We start from the raw sequence: 22656 nt of genomic DNA on the forward strand, positions 1-22656 counted from the left end.
TTTTTGGTGAATCGAGATCCAATCAAAAGGTAACATGTAGCTAGCAATCTTTTATACATAAAACAGATATGCAGTCGAATTCACTGGGTATGTTGGTGTGGGCAAATCAAGTGGTTGTATGTAAATCATATTTTCTCAGGTGGCTTCCATTAAAATGTCAGAAATCCAGTCACAAAATTTTTCCCATTAATATAATAAAAATCATACTTAAGAATCCTAAGAGTCACATGTAAGTGTCATTTTGCATCTGACATTTCAAAACTGATATGAACATATGATTCTGGACAGCTCCTGTTAGGAAGTTCATAAAATGGTGCTCAGTTTATAAACTGGCAGTTGTGCAAAACTAATTTAAAACATGCCACGGTTAATTCCAATTTCCCGGGGAGTTCTCAGCCACTTCATTAAATTTACTATAAATGTTATGTTTTAATGTGTTAAGTTCTCATATTTTATAATGCAGAAGGAATGATTTTTGTTTTAATTTGGTCTATCTAAAATCCTAGTTTTCACTTAAATAAGGTAATACTTAAATTTCAGTTATACTTTTTATATGTATTATACTTGAATTTTCATCTTAAACATATAATCTGGTTACCTGCATCAATATTTTGAAGGTAGTTCTCATCAGATTAAAAAAGTTCTCAAATACTTTGACATCTAACTTGAGTATATTTTTCATTTGATTCCAGTAATTCTTTTTATGAAAAATTTCCCTCTTCTCATTTTTTCAAAATCTTACACTTCCAGTCATTCTAAAATAGGAGAATGAGTGGGAGCAGAGTTCATCTATAAATTAGAAGATGTTAGTTCATGTTATGCCAGCCAACACCCCAGCTTATCTGAGGTCAGAGCAGTTACACACCTAGTTTATATTTCCTCATTATTGTGTTTCCTAGGCGACTGATAAATACAAAGCCCAAACAATTACATCATCCCTTCCAAAATGCAAGCTCTGAATTACCCGCCTGATTTCTGGAAAGACCAGTATTCACATGGGGTTAGAGATATTCCTTTTATGTACAAAACAGATATATTCTTGGACAATCTCTATAAAATGAAAACCAGAATTTCCAACCTGAATTTTCTACTGACTTCCATTCTAATTGAAAATGTATTTTTATGGGAGGAGATGGGAACGAACACTGGTAGAATGTTTGCTATGTGACAGGCTCTGTGCTTGGCATACTAATATTTCTCACCACGTCCTCGTGAAAGAGGCTTTATTTACTTCATTTTAGACATGAGAAACGGGCTAAGAGAGAGGTATGATGTGCCCAAAGCTGAACAGGAAGCGGCAGGGAAATTTGAGTCAAGACAGAACCATCAGGGCTCTTCCTTGGTGCTCAGCGTCCTATGCCGCTCCTAGGAACTGCTGTGGAGAAGGAGAGAGGAGAGAATCGCAGTCGTGGCTACAGCGGTGTGTCTGTCAGTCCCGCAGTGCTGTCGCGGAGCCACTAACGTGGGCCCAGGTCCCTAGCCACCCCTGTCTCCTAGTCTGCCGCCGTTAATTACTGCATATTATTCCTTGGGCTCGTTGTGTCATAAAATTTACTTAACCATGCTTTGATTACTGCTAAAGTTATTTTCTTAACTAATTACACTTTCCTCTGTGTGAATGACCTTTGTGTTCTTAGCTTTTGTCCAACGTGGACCAAGTCAGCTCAACGTAATTTATGCGGTAAAACCTCACTCATTCCTACTTGTTGAAGAGGATGCCCATCTGAATAGTGAAAAAGAAATCATAATCATAAGAAGATATTTATGTTATCTTTTATTTTAAATGAGCACACAGTAAAATAAGGTGTTACTTTTCATCATGTTTCCTAAGAAAGCATGAACGACTTGAAGGTTTAACATAAAAAGATAAAAGAAGAGTAACAGAGCACAGGAACTCTTTGCGGGGCCGTTGTTCTAGGCCTGGGTTTTAAAAAAGAGACCAGGATTGAGGAAGATTTCTGGGGAACCCAGAAAATATGGTGCACGTTGAGTTTTTAGTTGGCTGCACAGAGCATGCTGTGTCTCCTGGGAGCCAGAGTTGATCCAGAATGCCTGTGTAGAAAACACTGTATTAATTGAGTCATCAGAAATGCCGTATTTTTTTTTTTTTTTAAGTCGTGTTAGTTTAAAAAGTTTTGACTTTGTAAAACAGTTCTGAGATGTCGTAGCTTGAGTAATTATCCTAGACTCCTGGCTAGCCAGCCAGCGTGGGGGTAGAGGGCGCTTTCTCAAATTACAGAAGGAAGGGAATGAGCACAAGATGAGCTCCAGGTCCTCCTCTGCGTCTCCCCTGGGCACCGCCCCTGTAACAGGTATCCCCCAGCCTTCCATCTGATTAGCCTTGTCCTTCTGCCACACGAAACAACAGATCCTGAATTCCCTTTGGCCCCCTTCTGCCGGAGCACTGAGGCCATCGCTGCCTAGTCAGCAGCTGCCTCATCCTGTCGCACCATAGCCCTTTTATCTTATTTGTCTAACCCTCTCCATTCTGGAGCCTTGTCTCCCCTTTTTATCATCTCCTGCTCCGCACTGACTGAAATGACTGCCCGTTCTTCTCTTCGTGGGACCTTAATCCCTCTGGGGTGTGCCCTGAAAGGTGTTTCAGCTCTGACTTGGTTACTGACAGCCCAGGGCAGCTAGGAGTGTCCTGCCCAGGGCTACCCAGCAGGGGATCAGGGTTCACTAGGTCTCAGGGAAGAACCTGAAGATTGAGCCTGGTGTGTGACACACGTCCACACTAGTGAGACTTCCCTGGTTACTGCCCTTTGTCTAGTGGGTATGTCAGAGCCCTTTAGCTAAAGTCTGGTGTTGAGCCAGGGCCACTGTCGCTCAATAGAACTCTCTCCCTGGCTCTCAGTCTGCACTGTCCATCGAAGGATGTCCGTTGGACACCTTTCCACTCCTGATTTCTCCTCTGATCTCTGCTTGCAGGAGGTCCTGCACATAGGAAGCGCCCACAACCGGAGTGCCATGCCCTTCACCGCCTCGCCTGCCTCGAGCTCTTCCCCCAGGGTCATCACAAACCAGTACAACAACCCCTCTGGCCTCTACTCCTCTGAAAACATCTCCAATTTCAACAGTGCCTTGGAGTCAAAGACAGCAGCCAGTGGACCAGAGACAAACGGCAGAGCGTAAGTAGGCCTCTGAATTCTCCTCCAGGCCAGTCCTGGGAGAGGCTTTTTACATCAGGACCAGGCTGGTCCAGTCAAGGGAAAGAAGATTGAGCCACTAGCCCAGGGATAAAAAGGTCTATTTTAGCACAATTCTTTCTGTCTTCATTTTCTTCATCAGTAAAAAGGGGGTAATACCAACTGCCTTGTAGGGTTGTTTGAAAAATAAGAAGTAATCAATAAAATGCCCAATAAAATGCCTGGCACAAGTTAGTCGATGGTTCGCTGAGACCGATGTAATTATTGTCCTGATTTCTGGGGTGGTTGTCACCTGCTAAGTGACCATGTTCCTTCTCTGACAGTCCTGTTGCTTCCTGAGAAATTCTTCAGTATTTACAATTTTGGATTTCTGCTCTTGTTGACCATCCAGTCTGAACAAGGGAGAAGTACTTCATGCAATTTTTGGTGAAGCAATGTTTGCTTTTTCCCCCAGAGTGGCCAGTGGAGATAATAGAAAGAAAAGAAGTCCTACTGATGAGGATATAAATGTGTGTCTGTAGGAACAGGTTCTGATCTGAGGACAGAGGTAGAGGTGGGTTTGCCTGTGGGAGGTGGGGGCTAGGAGGGGGACAGCGTGGAGAGATCTAAGGAAGCATCTTGCTCAGGACTAGGGAGGCCTGTCCCCTCCTGTCACTGACGATGTGGCCATGGCTGCCTCCATGTCTTCATCCGAAGTATCCTCTGGATCTTCCCAGGAACGGGACAACGTCTGCTCCATTTCAGACTCTTTGAAGATGAATCCAGAAACACTGGGAATACCACAGCTCGTGGTAAAGAACTGGGTTTGAGGATGGAGAGTAAGAGATGGTACCAGTTTTCCGTGGGTGAAAGGAATAGATTAGGTCACCAGCTGCCATGGCAAATGCCCAAAGGTGGCAGCGATGATGGGACCATGAGGGCAGAGCTCTGAGTGTAAACAGGGGAGCAGAGTGGCCCATGGCAGCTGGCCAGTACATGCCCCTTCCAGAAGGGCCACTGCTCCTTGGCTCTAGCCAGACACCCCATGCTGGCCTAGGAGTCCCAGTTCTACTGATTATAATTTCATTGAAACGGAAGTTGGAATGCCTCTTTTTATCTGAAATTTCCTGATCTTTAAATGTTGATGACAGTCAAATTTGTTGGAAAATACTGTGTGGTCCAAACTGATCTGATCCCTGAGGATCTCTTCCGCTTGGAATCCACAGTTCTTGGAACTCTGAAGCCCATTTTGCTGTTCAGTGTCTCCCCATTCACCTTTAACAAGAATCTGCGCAGCTTTTAGGGTGATTAAATTGCAAACCCATTGCTTCAGAGGCAGGTTAGGAGAGACTTAAGGCATGAGAGTTTCCAGGTAACTTCAGTGTTTGGAAAGGGCTGTCATGGGGATGTCTTGAGGACTCCTGCACCACACTGTGCATATAGTCCCTCTCCCTTTGGAAAAGAGGGACAGACATTATTGGGTACCCACTGCATAGGTCCCCGTGCCCAGCACTGAAATGCACTGCGATTTCCTTTAAGTCTGGTTGGGGAGATTTTGCTATGTGACTTTGGCTTTACAAGATGTTAAAGGTCCCTGCATTTATGGCCATAACCAAGGCAAAGTGGCTACTAATGCTGCTTTCCCCAAATGCTGATTCCTACTGACTTGAGATGATGGTGTCCTTCAAGGTGACTGGGGGAATTTGGAGCCTCTGAAAAAGAACGTCATGCTGGGCCCCCCAAACTTTCCACGGACACACCCTGCTGGAAGCTTTCTCTCCAGCAGCTCAGTGTTGGGGGAGGTGGGGCGGGCACAGGGAGCTGAGTGGTGGAAATACCATGGGCCATGATCCCTGTTCTTTGTTGCTTTGGTGCCAGGGGAGGCTGAGAATGTGACCCTCTTTTACTGTCCCAGAGTGGAACGTTCCATTCTTTGGATTTAATAACCCAGGAAATGACACATCCTAAATTGAAAGAGCTGCTATGCCTTGGGAGAAATATGTGCCTGGGAAGTATTTTTAGTGTGGCCTTGGCCGTTATTCCTTCATTAATGTCTTCTTTCTTCTCTCATGCTCCCCGCCTGCTCCCTCCCCTCAGTCTGAAATAATTAAATTCAAAAATGTCTGGACGCTGTGCAAGCCTTTCCTCCAGCCCCTGTCCCCTCCTTTCGTGGACTTTCTGGCTGCAGCAGCCTCTGAGTCTTTATCAAGAGTCTCCTTCCAGATTTTCTCAGCAGAAGGGCCCAGGTTCTGCTCCATCCCACACTCCAAGGATGAATCCAGAAACAGTGTGCATACCAGCAGCACCCCCAGCAGAGGAACTGCCCAAACAGGCTGTGCTGCCTGTGTGTGGGTCAGCATACCGGTCCGTTCCTAGAGAGGCCGTTTGTGCACTCTCAGCAAAGGAAGATTCTCCTGCAAACCCAGCAGCCACTGGTCACCTTGCTGCTCTGTCAGCAGAAGTCCCGGGCGCTCACTCACCCCCGCTGTTTAGTCTGAAATCCGCTGAGACCCCAGAATTGGCTCACTTCATACTTTGCATGAAGTCATTACTGATTCCCTAGGGCTCACTCTGAGTTTCTTGGCCCTGTCCTTAAAAGCACCCTGGGGTGTGTGTGTGTGGCTCTTTGTCTCGTAGGACATCCCAGGGCCATGTCCCCATCAGACAAGAACACAGAGAGCATTGTCATTTCCTAATTTAGCTGGGAAGGCAGGCAAGAGGGTGTTATCTGCCGCCTGTCCTCCCAGCGCTCACACGGCTGAGTGGGAGGGCCTTTGAGTCATTTCAGCTTAACAGTCATTTATTTAGTGCCTGCTGTGTACCAGTGAGTAGAAGAAATGTTACTCTGTTTAGCGTTAAGCTTTCACCTGCCCTCTGACCTCTTGCAATTGAGTTTAGGGGCTCTGGTCATTTTCTGGTGTTTTGGAGTTTGGATTATATTACATATGTGATGCTACTTGAGACTTTCTTAAAGGTATAGGCTTTGTAGATAGAGAGGCCTCAGCTTGAATTCTAACTGTGCCTCTTACTAGCTGTGTGATCTTGGGCAAACCAGAAAACTCTGAAACTCAGTCTTGTTATCATGAGGTGCAGATAATATTGACTACCTTACCAACCAGGTTACTGAGAGAAAGGAATGATGTGTGTAAAAAGCACCGAGCGTGGTGCCCGGCGCCTGGTAGGTGCTCAGCAAATGCCAGTTAGTACTGATTTCACTGAATACTAGGGGTTTTCCCCCGGGAGGCCGGAAACATGTAGACAGATGTCATGGAAAAGACTTTGCTGTGACTTATGGTAACCTCCTCTTTTTCCCAGCATTGTAGCTTAAGTTCAGCCACCAGTGCAATTAGTCACCTTCCTCATGTGGTGGCCTCTTCATGGAATCATTGCTTGGGCTCCATAACCAACACAATAGTCCCAAGATACTGGTTCATCCAAGTTGTGTTCTCAGGCAATCCCCCCATCTACTCATGAGGCAGATTTCTAAGCAGGTGCAGTGGAAATAAAGAGATGCATTGTTCTATTCGAATGATATGAGGGATTATATTAAGCCCGATTCTTTCGGAGCTGGGTCAAAAGAAAACCTCCATCATGAAAGTGGCTGCTTGCTCCTCTGGCTAAACTTGCCCACAGCCCACAGAGAACTGGCCTGGAGCCTGGCTGTTCCTCCCTCTTCTCCAGGTGCCCACGATTATGCCTCTCATTTCTTATTACAGGCCCAACATCTGGGCCTTTGAACACTGAAACGCAAGGAGCATTCTGGCCAGGCTCCCCTTCTTACAGTGATTACATAGGGTTACCGAGAACTGCATTTTGTGTGTGTGTGTGTGTGTGTGTGTGTGTGTGTGTGTGTGTGTGTGTGTGTGTGAACATTGGGGTGACCAGGTTGGGGCATCTCACACATGAAAGGTTTTTCTGAGTCGGCCTGCCTCCTTTACCCTCTCCTACATAAAAATCAGGTGCTAAAATCTTTTTATGTCATTTCCAGTTAGCTCTTAACTTCCAGAATTTGGGGAAAAGACGTCTTAAAATTAAACTTTTTATTTTGAGGTAATTGTAGATTCGCATGCCATTATAGGAAATAATAGAGAGGTCCTATATACTCCTGACTCAGTTTCCCTCCATCATAACTTTTTTTTTTTTGCTCAGCATAATTCATTGGAGATTTATTTGATTTATTGAGTTCTTATGTATCAAAAGTTCTTTTTTTCTGTTCTAATGATTTATTTTTATCGTGGTAAAAAGCATAATATAAAATATACCATCTTAACCATTTTTAAGTGTACAGTTCAGTAGTTGTGGTAACAATACACAGATTGTTGTGCAACTGGTCTCCAGGATGTTTTCATCTTGCACAACTAACACTCCACACCCATTGGACAGCTCCCCTTTTCCCCTCTCTCATTCCCTGGCACCCACATTCTACTTTCTAAGAGTGACTGCTTTAGGTACTTCCTCATACGAGTGGAATGTAGAGAATTTGTCTTTTAGTGACTGGTTTATTTCACGTAGCCTAATGTCCTCAAAGTTCAGTCATTTTGCAGCGTGCAACAGGATTTTTTTTTACTTTTTTAAGGCTGAATAATATTTCATTGTCTATATATACCACATTTTCTTTATCCATTCATCTGTCAGTGTATATTTAGCAAGAGGTTGCTTCCACCTCTTGGCTATTGTGATTAATACTTCAATGAACATGAGTGTGCCAATATCTCTTTGAGATACTGGTTTTAATTCTTTTGGATATATACCCAGAAGTGGGATTGCTGCATCATATGATAATTCTATTTTTAATTTATCAAGAAACTTCTATAGTGTTTTGCATAGCACTGCAACATTTTACATTCCTACCAACAGTGCACAGGGTTCCAGTTTCTCCATCCTCACCAACGTTTGTTGTCTTCTGGGCTTTTGTTGTTGCTGTTGTTGGTGCTGTTGACAGCTATCTTAATAAGTGTAAGGTGTGATATTTCCATGTGGTTCCCTGATGATTAGTGATGTTGAGCATCTTTTCATATGGTTCTTGTCCATTTTTGTATCTTTTTTGGAAGAATGTCTATTTAAGTCCTTTGCCCATTTTTTAAATCATGTTATTTGCTTTGTGTTGTGGAGGTGTAAGAATTCTTTATAAACTCTGGATATTAACACCTTATCAAATATTTGGTTGGGGATATTTTCTCCCATTTCATTAATTACCTTTTCCCTCTGCTGATTGTTTCCTTTGCTGTGTAGACTTTTAATTCGATGTAGTCCCACTTGCCTACTTTTGATTTTATTGTCTGTGCTTCTGGTGTCATATTCAAGAAATCATTGCTAAGACTAATGTCATGAAGCTTTTCGCCTATGTTTTTGTCTAGTAGTTTTATGTTTTCAGATCTAACATTAAGTCTTCCATCCATTTTTAGTTGATGTTTATATATAGTGAGCTAAAGGTCTAATTTTATTCTTCGCATGCAGATATCCAATTGTCTCAACACCATTTATTGAAGAGACTGTCCTTTCTGCATTGTGTATTCTTGGCACCATTATTGAAGATCACTTGACTGTATGTGCTAGAGTTTATTTCTGGGTTGTATATTCTATTCCATTGGTCTCTTTTTCTGTTTTATACAAGTACCATACTGTTTGGATTACTGTACCTTTGTAATATGTTTTGACATCAGAAAATATGACACCTCCCATTTTGTTTTTCTTTCTCAAGATTGTTTTGGCTGTTGCAGTCCTTTGAGATTCCATGTGAATTTTAGGATTTTTTTTCTATTTCTGCAAAAAATGCCAGCGGGATTTTGATAGGGATTGCAATGAAGATTGCATTGAACTTGTAGATCGCTTTGGGGAGGATGGACATTTTAACAATATTAATTCTTCTTCTAATCCATGAACATGGATGTCTTTTCATTTATTTGTGTCTTTGCTGTGCAGATTCAGGTCCCAGAGCCATAGGTGTGCTATTCCTTGTCCTTGACCTTCTGACCATCTTACCTTCACCCTAGCTGCTCCTTTGGCTGGAGCAGGACTGTGTTTCATAAGGTCTGCAGGCTCAGCCTCCAAAATCCACCTCTGAGAGACAAGCTCATCTAAAGACCGCTGGCATCCTTAAATGCCTGGCTGTGTCAGCCACATCATCAGGCAGGGCATGACCTGTCTGTAATGTCCCTGGGGAGACAGGCCTACGGTCGGTACCAAAAAGCATGTAAGAAAATATTAAACATTTAAGTAAGTAGTGTACATTCAGCACTAAGCGTGACTTGGGAAGAAACAAGAACCAGAAAACACAAAGAATGTTATTCCAAAGGAGTTGAATTTGATTAAACTCTTGTATTCTGCTATTAAAATCGTAAAGAATGGGTTTAGAAGAATGGTTACTTTTAGCATCGCACCCTCACAATTTTCCTCCCGGTGACTCAGTCATGCATATTACATTTTTTGAAGGCTTATCACTGTGGAATTCTTTCATTCATTATTGTTACTGTATATAAAAATGACAATGCTTTTTTTTTTTGCTCTATTTCTAATGCGTATTTTTGACCTAGAATTTTTTTTTTTAAGATATCGTGCTGTTATTTATTAATATCTTAGTCTAATGTCTAAGACTTAGATTTTGTGTCTTAGGATATTTTTGAATTAGGTGTATCAATGCTTCAAATAAGGTAATGAAAATTGAAAGTGCTTTATAATTTGTCAAGCAGTAGCAAGATATTACCATTATTTGAGAATAAATAGTAAATTCTTTTTTAATCACGGAAATACTTTTACAAGACTTTGCTGGAAGAATATGTGATGACTTTGTATATGTGATGACTTCATGGTTTGGGTTCTGTCATTTTTAGCGTTCCCTTGGTGGCGTAACAACATACACCAAAGCAAGGAAAAATTCTCAAGAACATTCCATGGTCTGATCTTGATTTTAAAATAGTTCTAAGTATAATAGGAAAAAGAGTCATCAGAAATACTTTAATACATTTATTATAAAGCCAGCTCAGAATTCAAGACCCAGAGAAAGAGGCAGGCATGTAACTTCAGAGGACAGGGCTGGGTAGGTGGGCCAGAGGAAGACAAGGTCCTTGGTTAAAACCACTCCTCAAGGTGGCCTCTTTCCTGCGGGGTGGGGATGGGAGACTCACACAGTTCCCAGGTGGGGGTAGGGAGAGAGACAAGGGCAGGGACCAGCAGTGTCTGTGGATGGGGCACGGGTGGCTGCCTTCCCTTTCCTCCACTGCAGCCAGCACAAGTGACCGGCTGATGAGTCTTTCTGGTTAAATTTTGACCTTCCCTGGCAGCACCAAAGTATTTGTCACTCTTTGAGGGCTTTGTCCTCTATTGTGAGAACCTGATTGTAGTCAAAGGGAAAACCTGGAGTTCCACTGATGCAAGTGACTCTGCTTCCAGCTGTGGACTTGAGTCTATCACGTGCCCCTGGAGGCTGACCGGGAAAGAGAAAGAGAAGAAAGAGAGAGGTAACTTGGGGAAAAATACCCAGGGAAAACACATACCATCGTTTCCTTTATACAATGGAATGTGAACTCCTTATACAGTGGGTGTGTGAGAAGCGAGTGAGTAAAGGTAATTGGCATAATTCATTTGCACTTGTAAAAGTGGCTTCTGCCCTAAAGACAAAGTGGTTAGACTCGCTGAGGGAACTGTTGGTAGCCACTGCCTGCATCCTCACCCCTGAGAGGCAGCCTGGTGGATGGGATGGGAGGAAGCTTTGTTAAAATTCACAACTTGTTTACATACAGACTTATCCACCTGCACTGATAAATTGCATCATCACCTTCTGGTATTTTCTCTTTGGCTCCCTGGGTACACTGTCCCTCTTTCCTAGCGGGTGGTAGCTTCTGAAAAAGCAGTGGAAGCTGACAGGCAGGCAGTGAGCTGGGCCCTGGAGGCTGCCCATCTCCCTGGCACAGCCCTAGGAGATCCCCCGATACTAGAAGGTCCCTTGTGACCCCACTGGAGCATGGAGAGGCAGTGACGAGAAGGAGAGAGGGACTTGGCCCACTTGGCAATTTTCATTCACTTCCCTAATGCCTGTTGAGGCCTGACACTGTGCCAGGCCCAGGAAGACAATAGTGAACAAGACAGACCAAAGCCCTGCCCTCATAGGGGTTACTTTCTAGGGGTTACTTTCTAGGTTACTTTCTAGACAATAAAGAGACAGACAACTACGTATAATCCATGGAGAGAGAAGAGAACACATGGAGGGAGCTGCAGAGAGTAAGGGGATAGAGTTATGGGGATGGGCGAGCTGTTCTCAGTGGAGGGTCAGGGAGCCTTCTCTGAGGGATGACATCTGAGCAGAACCTGAATGAAGTGCGGGAGCCCTGGGCTCTGGGAGGAGAGCGTTCTGGGCAGAGGGAGCAGTAAGTGACAGGCTCTGAGGCTGGTGGGTTCCAGAAGCAGCCCTGAAGTCTCATCTGACAAGAGCGGAGTGACCAAGGGGATGCAGGTGATGTATTTGGGGAGGAAAGCAGAGCCACATCTGTTAGGGCCTTTCTCCTTTTTGTAGTGAATATTTACTCCAAAGAGATGATTTTGATTAAACTGGTATTTTGTTATTAAAACTGTAAATATTTGATTCTAAGTCAGATGAGAACATTTTGAGCCACATCACAACAGTCTAAATCTTATGTTAAATACCACTCTGGCCTCTGGTCGAAAATAAGACTGTCCTGAGGCTGAAAATGGCAGCAGTGGGACAAGTTACGAAGCTGGTCAGTTGTGCCGGTACGTGATGGCATGGCTTGGACTGGTGGTGGAAGAAGGGGTGGGATTCAGGATAGACTTCAGGTTAAGCTGACTGGGAGGAGGCTACCTCCCCCTCTCCTCCTCCCTGAGACAAAGCAGCAAAGGTTCCTCCTTTAAAAATGGGCCCTGTGGGAGAGAGCCCCCAGCTCTGCCTGTCCCATCCTATCTGGGGAATCCAGAAAGACCAGGTGGGTGTGGGAGGCAGAGCCTCAGTTGAGGCCTCTGCCCCCTCCCTTGCAGTAGAACAGTACTTCACAGTTTATAAAACATTTGCCGATTTCATCCTCACCACCAATCCTGTGAAGGAGGCAGGGCAGATACTGTTACCTGTGTGCTGTAGGTGAGGAGACCAGACCTTGCCATGAGAGATACAAGAGTTTATAGAAACAGAAAACGCTTTGATATCCTCAGGAATAAAGAATACTGACTTCTGCTTTGTGAAAAGCACACACATGGCCTGTACTGAGGGCCTCCAGCCGAGGTTTTAGTGGTCAAGTTGTGGTTGACATTTTCTCTTTTCTAAATTTTCTTTCCACATGTTGTTTATGTAATTTAAAAAGAAGCAAAGCATTTCCCGTTCCATGGATTTAGGCCAAAAAGTAATTGAATTATTAAAACTATTTGGAAACATAGCTTCTGACTGCATTACAGCAGCAGCCAGCTCTGACTGTGGCACATGTAAGGGAATGCTCCATCTGTTGGTAACATTTCTACCCACTGTGATTCAGAGGTGTCTTCTTTTGGGAGGGGTGGTGTCTGTGGATTTCTTTTTTTTTTATCCTTCCGACATATCCTAATGAATTTCTAAACATTTTTTACAGCTTAGAGCATTCTCAGCCTCCAAGCGGACTCGTCATCGACAAGGAATCTGAAGTTTACAAGATGCTTCAGGAGAAACAGGAGTTAAATGAGCCCCCAAAACAGTCTACTTCATTCCTGGTTTTGCAGGAAATCCTGGAGTCTGAGGAGAAAGGTAATAAGCTCTCTGTGTGATCAGAGGTCTCTTGTTTAAGGCCTGGGGTGAGGGTCAGTGGGTGCTGAAACACAGGAGAAGGAGCACTGGGATTTGGATTTGATGCCTTTTAAAATGCTGGGAGAGAAAGAGAGAGAGGGAGAGAGACAGAGACAGAGACAGAAAGAGAGAATATGAATGTGATCCCAACCACACCTGGCTAGCTAGTTCCTTCCTATCATGTGAATATTAGGAAGCTCAGGTCATGGTGAACTTGACTTTTGTGGGATTCTGTTGGTCTGTCATTTGGCCTTTTATTTGGTTGCTGCCCACATAGCACGCTTCTATGTAGTTGACGTGTGTGAGTAGGTGAAGACGATGACAAGCCGAATGAAAATGAATCAGCACAGTGAAAACAGACCCTGGGCTTTCACTTTGGGGCCATGTATTTTTTTCTTGCTCTAGAGTGAATGGCCCCCTGGGAGCCGAGAGTCCCCTGTTTGGCCACGCCCTCTTCCTGTGACCTTAGGCAAGTCTCTGAGCCTTTCCAGGCCTGTTTTCTCATCTGTCAGTTGAGGATAAAAATCCTTTCCCTTCAGGTGGGTGTGAGGATCAAATGTCATAAACTGCACAGAACACCCATCACCACAGCGAGCACACAGTAGGTGCTTCATAACTATTATGTGGTTTGAAACCTTGGCAAGAGGCTCCAGGCCAGCCTTCACTTGTCCACGGTGTGAGCTCATACCCAAGACACCCAGGGCCACCCCATGTGGCTCCTCAGGTTTCAGGAGAATGTCTTCACATTGTAGACATTGTATACTATGTATTTATTATAGTGATTTTCAAGCGGATAACGGTAAAACTACCTTAACAGAACAACGACAGCATATTATGAGAATTTTTGACAGTTGAGTGTGTTGAGGAAGGGATTCTTTTCCTCAGTCTCACAGAAGGGACCCGTAAGCAGCAGCCCTCAAGATGCCTACCTCCCAGGTGGTTATTCATAAATGTCTTTTGATTCTGATGAGCAGCCTCGCTTGGAATGACTTTTCAGAAGAGTTGGGTTTTGCCCCCCTTTCTGGTCTCTGTGATGCCCAGCCCTCCACATTCTGCCTTTGTCTCTTTCTCTGAGGCTTGGGTATCTCACAGGAGTCCTGCTTTCTAGTGCTCTCTCCATCTCTCTCCAGTGTGCCCGCCTGTCAAGAGAGAGTTGTTACTCCTGGGAAGGACGCCCGGAGCTTGTGCTTCAGCCGGGCTCCAGAGGGGTTGACATGTTTGCTCAGTGCAGCCAGTGAGGGTCAGAGTCGAGTGCCCCCTAGAAGAATGAGCCCCCTGCTCAGAGTCCCTAACTGCAGAGTCTGCCTCCTTGGAGTCCTTCCTCAGCTGGAAGTTCCCTACCGAACACACCCAACACCCAGGCTCCCTCCCCATTTGGGTGGGTTCTTTAGAGAAATTGGCAATTTACAAGCACAGGAAATCAGGAAATAAATTTTTCTTTTATGCTAAAAGGATATTGTTCTACCAGTAAGTTACCTTTTTCTTGGAGTACCTGTGCAGTTGGGAGGTAAGGAGCCCAGCTCTGTAATAAGTTGTGGTGTTAGGTCCGCCTGATAGATAACTTGTGGGTCAGCCCTAGAGGATGACAGTTTTGTCAAAACATGTGAGAAATCACAACTTATTCCACTCTGAGTAGGTGGGTGAAAAGCCCTTCAATTAAGAGAGGAAGAGCCAGTCCATTCTAGCCCAAAGTAGGACATAAAACTGCAGAGGTCATCTAGTTGAATGCCCTCATGTCAGAGAGCAAGACCCGAAGTCCAGGATCACTGAGCTGCACTGAGGCGGCAGCTCCATGCTCATCAACATCTGGACTCCTTCCATCCTGTGCTCCATCTACCAAGTTTGTGGCTTCCATTCTCAAGGTTACCTTGTGGTCCTTGTTGGCAGTTGGTGTTCCAGCCATCATGCCCACTTCCAGGCACCAGGAAGGAAGAAGGCAAAAAGGGTTAATGGGGGAGTCCTCTTTCCAGATGAGCCAGCTTTCTCTTTCCCAGAAGTCCCACGCTATTATTCCATTTCTATTTTGACCGGAATTTAGTCCCATGGCCACATCTAGTTGCAAGAGCGTCTGAGAATAATAGTTTCCTCCCCTGGGCTGAATATCTTCTGGCCACAAAGAAAATAAAGCTTTTTCTAAAAAAGAAGAGGGAGGTAATGGATCTTGTAGTCTCTCTCATATCTCTTAATGTGTGCTTACATTCAATTTTTACTGAATGAAACAGCATAAATTCCAGTCCAGACATCCCCCACATGCAGAAGGCTCTCAGGGGAGGGGCTCGAATGCCTCTTTTTATTTGAAATGAAGTGGTCAAAGCTTGGGCAGTGTCTGGTACAGCGGAAAAGCACTTGATGAGGGGTACTATCATTCAAGCAGTCTGGTTCATAAAGCAGAGTTTCATGGTAGAAAGAGCACTGACATCCAGGATCTGGCTGTGACCTCCCATGAGACCTTGAGCCCTAGTTTTTGCACATGTCCAGGGGGACTAATAATGGCTGCTTCACGGATGGTTTAAAGCATTAAGGGAAAGAAAGGGCACATGTGTAAAGTGCCAGGTGCACAGTCAGTGAGGCCCCCGAGGGTGGTTTGGCTGCAGCGGGGTTTGGTGGTAAATCCCCAAAGATGCAAAGTAGGTCTTCTCAGTTTGGGTGAAATTCAGCTTCTGGTCTAGGAGAAAGGGTGTTGGATTCCTCAAGCTTCCTCTTGTTCTGGATCAAATTCCAAAATTTTCGGGGAGAGGGAGGCTTCTTTGTTTGTTATTTAATTCTGATGAAATAACACCTAACATAACATGTACTGACTTAACCATTTTTAAGTACATAGTTCAGTGGCATTGAGTCCATTTGTATTGTGCTACCATCACCACCATCGCCACCATTCACCACAGAACTCTTCATCTTGCAGAACTGAAACTCTGTACCCATTAAACATGAACTCCTCATTGCCTGCTCCCCCCGCCCCTGGAACCATCATGCTCCTTTCTGTTTCCATGAGTTTGACTTATGAGTGGAATCCTACAGTATCTGTCATTCTGTGACTGGCTTATTTCACTCAGCATGATGTTGTCAAGGTTCATTCATATTATAGCATGTGTCAGCATTTCCTTCCTTTTTAAGGCTGAATAATATTCTATAATATGTACATACCACATCTCGTTTATTTATTCATCTTTCCATTGAAGGAGATTTTTAACAAGAGGAAACTTGGAGGGAGATATGGGCTGAGAAAACACACAGAGAAGTCACAGAGGATCTGAGATAAGAAAGCTGGACTTGCTCAGGAAGTACCGAGGCTCATTTTGCCGGGAATTCTAGGAGAATCCTCGGCTGGTCTGGAGTCAGATCATGAAGTACTAGGTACCAGGTACTAGGTTAAGGAACATGAGTTTGATTTCTAGGCAATGTGGAGCTATGGAAGGTTGTTGAGTAGTGAAGTAGAGAGAAAGCTGTGCTTTACTCAACTCATTTTCACTTTATTTCCAGAAAGCTTTGAGGTGGATACAAGGTTCAGTGGAAGAAGAGAAATTTGGAGATGTTTGTAGCTGCCCAGAGTCAGAAGGGAGCTGATATTTTTACTGTAAGCTAGTTGAGAGGGAAGGAAGAAGTCAAACTTGGGTTTGCAGGGCTGGCTGAAAAAGGGAAGGAAGAAAATCTAGCCAGCAGGTGGCGCTGCAGGAATGAACAGGCCACAGCCAGCCGGCTTCGTCCAGTACACAGCCTCCTCTTCTCCTGCTGTGCCCAGTTTTAGCGAGTTCACTTCCTTTCATTCAAAAAAGAGATGTGGATTCTTCTCCTACTAAGTGAGGCTTACATGTCCCTCCTTCCTTCTCTTCTTTTACCCTCTTGCACCCCCCACCCTTTCCTGGTAATTTTTCTGCTGATTGAGTGAGTTATGTGAAGAAAACAGCCCATCACATTAGAGACCTTGACCTCACTGAGTTGGTTCCTTCCACACAGTCAGATTTCTTTCTGACTTGTCCCAATATGCAGAGATGTTGCCATTTCCTGCTTTTCACAAAGGATAGGCAGCCAAAGCGGCTGCAGCGCCAACCAGCCAGAAGATGAAGGAGCCTATTTGGGATGCTTGGAAGCATGAAGCTGCCTACCTAGGCCCTTCTGAGATTCCTGTAAGGGGCCAGGATCAGGGTGAGCTGAGGAAGGCATCCACTTTGGGTATAAAATTTAAGGGGATACCGAAAACTCAGTAATCAAAGACATGAATGATACTTTAATGCAATATTTTTCAAAAAAAATCAAGATTAAGGCAAAACCAAAACAAAACAAAACAAAAAAAAACCTAAAATGAACTAAGTTGCAACTGTGACCAAAGAAAGGAGGAAGGTTTGGGGAGGCAAACCTTGGGCTCAGGGATAAGCAGAGCACCAAGGTCTTTTCTACGGATGCACCTGCCGACGGAATAGCACCAAGCCTCTCCAAGCCCGTCTGTAGTGCTCACAGCTGAAAATGGTGGAAACTGCAGAGCCACCTAATCTCTGCCCCTCCTCACATGTTGCCAGTTGGGCATCTGTGTTTATCAACTCCCCCATGCAGCATGTCCCCAGCCCTGCTGGGGGAAACCGGAGAGACTGTGTCATAAACACCCATGTCGGGCCCGGCCGCTTTGAATTATTCCCTCATATTCTCCATAAAGTAGCCAAGTACTCTAAGCTAGCTCTCTCGTACTAGTCAGCAATGTGTTGTGTTGTAGCGACAAATACATTTCTTGCTCCTGTTTTGCAGGGCTCCTGGTCAGCGGTGGCTTGGCTGGGTTTGGCAGGCCTAGGCCTGGCTCCATGAGTTTTCTCATTCAGAGCCCAGCAGAGGGAGGCATCACTCTCCAGGGCTTATTCTTGTGGCAAAGGGCAGAAGCTCGATGGAGACCAAATTACACAAGTGCACTTTGTGCCTTTGCTTGAACAGGGGTCACATCTGCTCACATTCCTTTGTCCAAAGCAAGTCATGTGGCCAAACCCAAAGTCTGTGTAATAGGGAAGTACACTCCACCAAGAGCAGAGTTTCTCAGCCTAAGTTCTGTTGACATTTTAGGCCAAGTAAGTCGTTGTGGTAGGGCTGTCCTGTTCATTTTAGGACATTTAGCAGCATTCCTGGCCTCTACCTACTAGACACCAGTGGCACCCCCCTCCAGGTGTGACAAACAAAATAGTTCTCTCAGTAAGGAAATCATCCCCAGCAGAGAATCACTAATGTACTGGAAAGCATGGCAAGGGTAGGGAGGGTATGGAGAATTGTGGACAAAATAATCTGCCATGTCCAGCAGATTTATAAATGCCCCTTATTTGAACATCTCAATTTTTAGTTTAGAAGCACCAGTCAACATATGGGGACTTGATTTCTAAAAGGAAAGGAGAGCCAAGATCCTCAATTGTCAGCCTCAGGATTGACCATCATGGCTGCAGAAACGGATGACACTGCCCTCACCCCCTCACATTACACGAAAAGCTGAGGGTTTTTTGTTTGTTTGTTTGTTTGTTTGTTTTCTTATTCAGTGTTTCTCAAAGTGTGGTTTCCAGACCAGCAGATCAGCAGCACTTAAGAATGTGTTAGAAATGCACATTCTTGGGCCCTACCCCAGGCCTGCTGCATCAAGAACTCTGGCATGAGCTTAGCAATCTGTGTTTTAATAAGCCCACCTGCTGATTCTGATGCATAGTAAAGTTTGAGAATAGTTGCTATCGTCTAAAGAAGTGGGTTTTAACCAGGGGTCTAGGACAGGATCTCCTGGGGCCCCTGCACTTGGAGGTGCTCATTTAGCAGGCCTGGGCGAGAGCCTCTTCTGTAAATTTTATGAATCTCTCCTGTTGCCTGGGATGCTCCTAGGTGCCTGTTCAGAAACATTGTGGAGACTTCCCTAGCTTCTTGGGCCAAAGCATGTTGGACTAAGGTAGGGACCATCATGCATTTGTCATGGCATTTCATCTTTCATTTCTGTGTGTTTATTGAGTCTCTTTTGTTCGTTAAACCCTATGCTAGGCTCTGCAGAGTACTGAAAAGTATACGTTACAGGGTTCTTGTGTTCAGTCATTTGCAGTCCAGACAGAGACCTGTGTAAATAGCTGATGAATGTAACAATACTGCTAGGCCACAATTATATAGTAATAATAGTAAAATTAGCAGCTTACCATTTTAATACCTGCTATGACACAGGGCTCTGAAGATTTGATGAACTGGGCCGTAGTCAGTTTAGTACCCAGCACTTAGGAACCTATTTTGTACACATGAAACTACCGGAAGGATGCTGATTTTACTCTGGCTTCTTGTAGCCTGTTCTACTGTAGTGATTTTGTTCTTGTGAATTGAGTTTCTTCTGGCATCTCAATACACTGTCTTTGGATGATCAGACCATGTTGTTTTCATTCACTCATTCATTCATTCATTCATTCATTCCATCTGAGTATGGCAATTTTAAGTTCCCATGAGTGTTTACATGTATTTAATCAGAATGTAATGTGTGTTTTGAGAGCCGACCAGGTACTGTGGGAGGGCTTCGTGTGTATATTTGAATCTTTTTGATGTCTTGTTTTATTGACAAAGACACTGGGGACCAGAGAGGTTAAGTAACTCACCCAGGATCACACAGCAGAGTCAGGTGTCTTTGACTCCAGTGCCTATGACCTTGCTGGAACATTTGTATAACTGCATCTGAAAGAACTAAGTGACCCTTAAGTTGCAATCTTGTACTTCCTGGCCAACCTTTGTTTTCCTCATTTTAGGGGATCCCAACAAGCCCTCAGGATTCAGAAGTGTTAAGGCTCCAGTCACCAAAGTGGCCGCATCTATTGGAAATGCCCAGAAGTTGCCCATGTGTGACAAATGTGGCACTGGCATTGTGTAAGTATCTGCCTTCCCCAGGTGCCTTGCAGGTTGGGTAAACCATGGAAATATGGAGAGTGCTGGATGTTGCACATTTTAAGTGTCATGGGAAAAACATGCCACCTAGAAAGTGGAGCAGAGAGGCTGGGTAGGTCCTGTGTCTCAGAGTCGAGTGGTGAAGGTGTTCCTTGGCCATAGCACCATTGGAATACGAACATGTAAAATCAGAAGAAGTAGGGCCACTCTGTTGAAATGGGAGAGACTTCTGGGAGGTTTCAAGACTAATGTCCTTGGACCCCAAGAATGAGAGACCAGTTGAGAGACCCCAATCTGCCCTTCAGGGGGCCTCTTGAGAGGAGCCCCGGTCCCCGCGCCACTTTGGTGTGCTCATTTCTAACGGAGCCACTTTCCTCCCCCCTCCTGCAGCGGTGTGTTTGTGAAGCTGCGGGATCGTCACCGCCACCCTGAGTGTTACGTGTGCACCGACTGCGGCACAAACCTGAAACAGAAGGGCCATTTCTTTGTGGAAGATCAGATCTACTGTGAAAAGCATGCCCGAGAGCGGGTCACACCGCCTGAAGGCTACGACGTGGTCACTGTGTTTCCCAAGTGAACCCGCAGATCTGCACCGAACACTCTTCTGCAGCTCGCCCCTGTTGCGGCTTGTCCTCTAAATGCTCCACCCCTCTCTTCTCTGGGAAGTTCCTGCTTAGTCTGGTTTTATCCCTGCTTGATAAGCATTGTGTCCCCCTGCCTTTGCTAACTGACTCACACCGCTGTGTGATGCCTGCTGTTGTGATTAATGGAAGGTCATTTCGTTTGGTGTCCCCGTGCCGGCATTACTGTGCTTCTCTTCACCTCAATTCATCTCTGTTGCAAATGGACATCAACTAAATTTGAACCAAACAGAATTCAATATAGCTGACATTGATTTTGTTTTTACTCAATAAATTTATAGACTCTCTGTCAGTGCGGTGTCCTTTATCATTGTTTTTTTTCAATTACAGTGACATTCAATATTATTTTCTATTAGTTTCAGCTGTACAGCATAGGGGTTAGACATTTATGTAATTCACAAAGTGATCCACCTGGCACCCTACACAGTACAGTATTATTGACTATATTCCCCTACACTGTACTTTACATCTTCGTGACTATTTTGTAACTTCCAATTTGTACTTCTTAATCCTTTCGCCTTTTTGACCCAGCCCCCCAACTTCCCACCCATCTGGCAACTATTAATTTGTTCTCTGTATCTCTGAATCTGTTTCCATTTTGTTTGTTTATCTTGTTACCTAGATTCCATGTGTAAGCGTAATCTTATGGTATTTGTCTTTCTCCGTACGACTTGTTTCACTTAGCATAGAACACTCTAAGTCCATCCATGTTGTTACAAATGGTAGGATTTCAGTTTTTATGACCAAGTAATATTTCATTGTATATATGTACCACATCTTTAATCGTCTCTTGATGCTTCCATATCTTGGCTATTGTAAATAATACCGCAGTGAACATAGGGGGTGCATGTATCTTTTCGAATTAGTGTTTTGGGTTTCTTCAGATAAATACCAAGAATTGGAATTGCTGGGTCATAGATAGTTCTATGTTTAATTTTTTTGAAGAACCTCCATGCTGTTTTCCATAGTGGCTGTACTGATTTGTAATTTCACAAACAGTACACGAAGGTTCCCTTTTCTCCACATCCTCGCCAACACTTTGTTTGTTGATTTATTGATGATAACCATTCTGACAGGTGTGAGGTGATATCTGTATGCTTTTAATTTGCATTTCTCTGATGACTAGTGACAAGCATCTTTTCTTATGTCTATTGACCATCTGTATGTCTTCTCATTTGTCATTTGACCATATGTCCTTTTTCCTATCTCAAGCCACATGAGATTTCTGAGGCCTCTCCTCTTGTTCTGGGCTTCCCACTTATCTGAGATTTGCAGGCCTTTTCCTCCAGGTGTGAGAAAACTGGCATCTGAATGAGCCATGTTCTTATATTTTTGGAGCTTGCTCCAAATTATTTTTCTTCGATACTGATGTAAGATGTTTAGTTGTAAGGAAATGGTCATTCTGGGGTTTATCTTAGTATCTGAACGTTTTCCAAATAATAGATGATGAGCTTTACCAGTTGGCCTTAAAATATTCACTAATAAGTCCCTCTCTAGGTTACTGCCATCATACCCCTCTCTTTTCTGAATTAAAGCAAATTAGAACGTGGTCCTAAACCTGTAGACGGCTGAGGGAAATGGTAAGTGTGTTCTCTTCACAGAAGAGACTGGAGACCCTGGCCATTAAGGGGTCTTGAGTCAGAGCTCTAAAGTCACCATAGATCATCTCCTGGTGACTAACCCCTAATGAAGTCATTTGCTCAAACAGTGGCATCCCTATCATTCCAGAGACAGACTAAGCAATTTGTTAAGAGAGGTGGACAGGGCACTCCAGCTAACTCTCTTTCCTCTGAAAGAGCAAATCATCCTTAAGCAGTGTTCACCACCACAGGTAATAGCTTATGCCCTTTATTGATGAAGGAACCAACTTGGCAGTGCTTATTCCAATATTAAAGATTTTAATTAGCAGTGGTAGGATTTCACACCACAGATCTCTGAAACTAGAACATACCATGCATGCACAGTTTAGATACAAGCAGTTCTGGTCTACAAAATCCAGAACAAACCTTCTAGGCAGAAACTACTTCATGTTAAATCTCAATGTTGGTTGGTTGGTTGGTTGGTTTTAACAATCCTTACTTTAAACTCCACTTGTTTCTGAGTTTGTAAAAGGCAAGGTGGCTTAAACTTTGCAATTTGGGGAAATCACATGAAATGAAAGCTCTCTAAACCACAACTTGATTCACTTACAAATACAGTAATAGCTATGATTTGGGTTTATTGATTGGGAGGGGATGGATGGGTAATAGATTCTTAGAACTTT

At 44.1% G+C, this 22656-nt stretch overlaps 1 protein-coding gene across 1 annotated transcript in view; it reads left to right on the forward strand.

The window, feature by feature from the left end:
* PDLIM1 (PDZ and LIM domain 1) overlaps nucleotides 1-20685 on the forward strand; it is a 38142-nt gene extending 17457 nt beyond the window's left edge. The window contains exons 4-7 of the mRNA XM_006925934.2: nucleotides 2932-3131; nucleotides 12698-12849; nucleotides 19617-19734; nucleotides 20143-20685. Coding sequence (XP_006925996.1) covers nucleotides 2932-3131; nucleotides 12698-12849; nucleotides 19617-19734; nucleotides 20143-20329 — 657 coding nt within the window. The 3' untranslated portion in view covers nucleotides 20330-20685. The remainder of the gene's footprint in view (nucleotides 1-2931; nucleotides 3132-12697; nucleotides 12850-19616; nucleotides 19735-20142) is intronic.
* The last annotated feature ends 1971 nt before the right edge of the window (nucleotides 20686-22656 follow it).

The sequence above is a fragment of the Pteropus alecto genome, unplaced genomic scaffold (genome assembly GCF_000325575.1).
Source record: "Pteropus alecto unplaced genomic scaffold, ASM32557v1 scaffold88, whole genome shotgun sequence".
Taxonomy (NCBI): domain Eukaryota; kingdom Metazoa; phylum Chordata; class Mammalia; order Chiroptera; family Pteropodidae; genus Pteropus; species Pteropus alecto.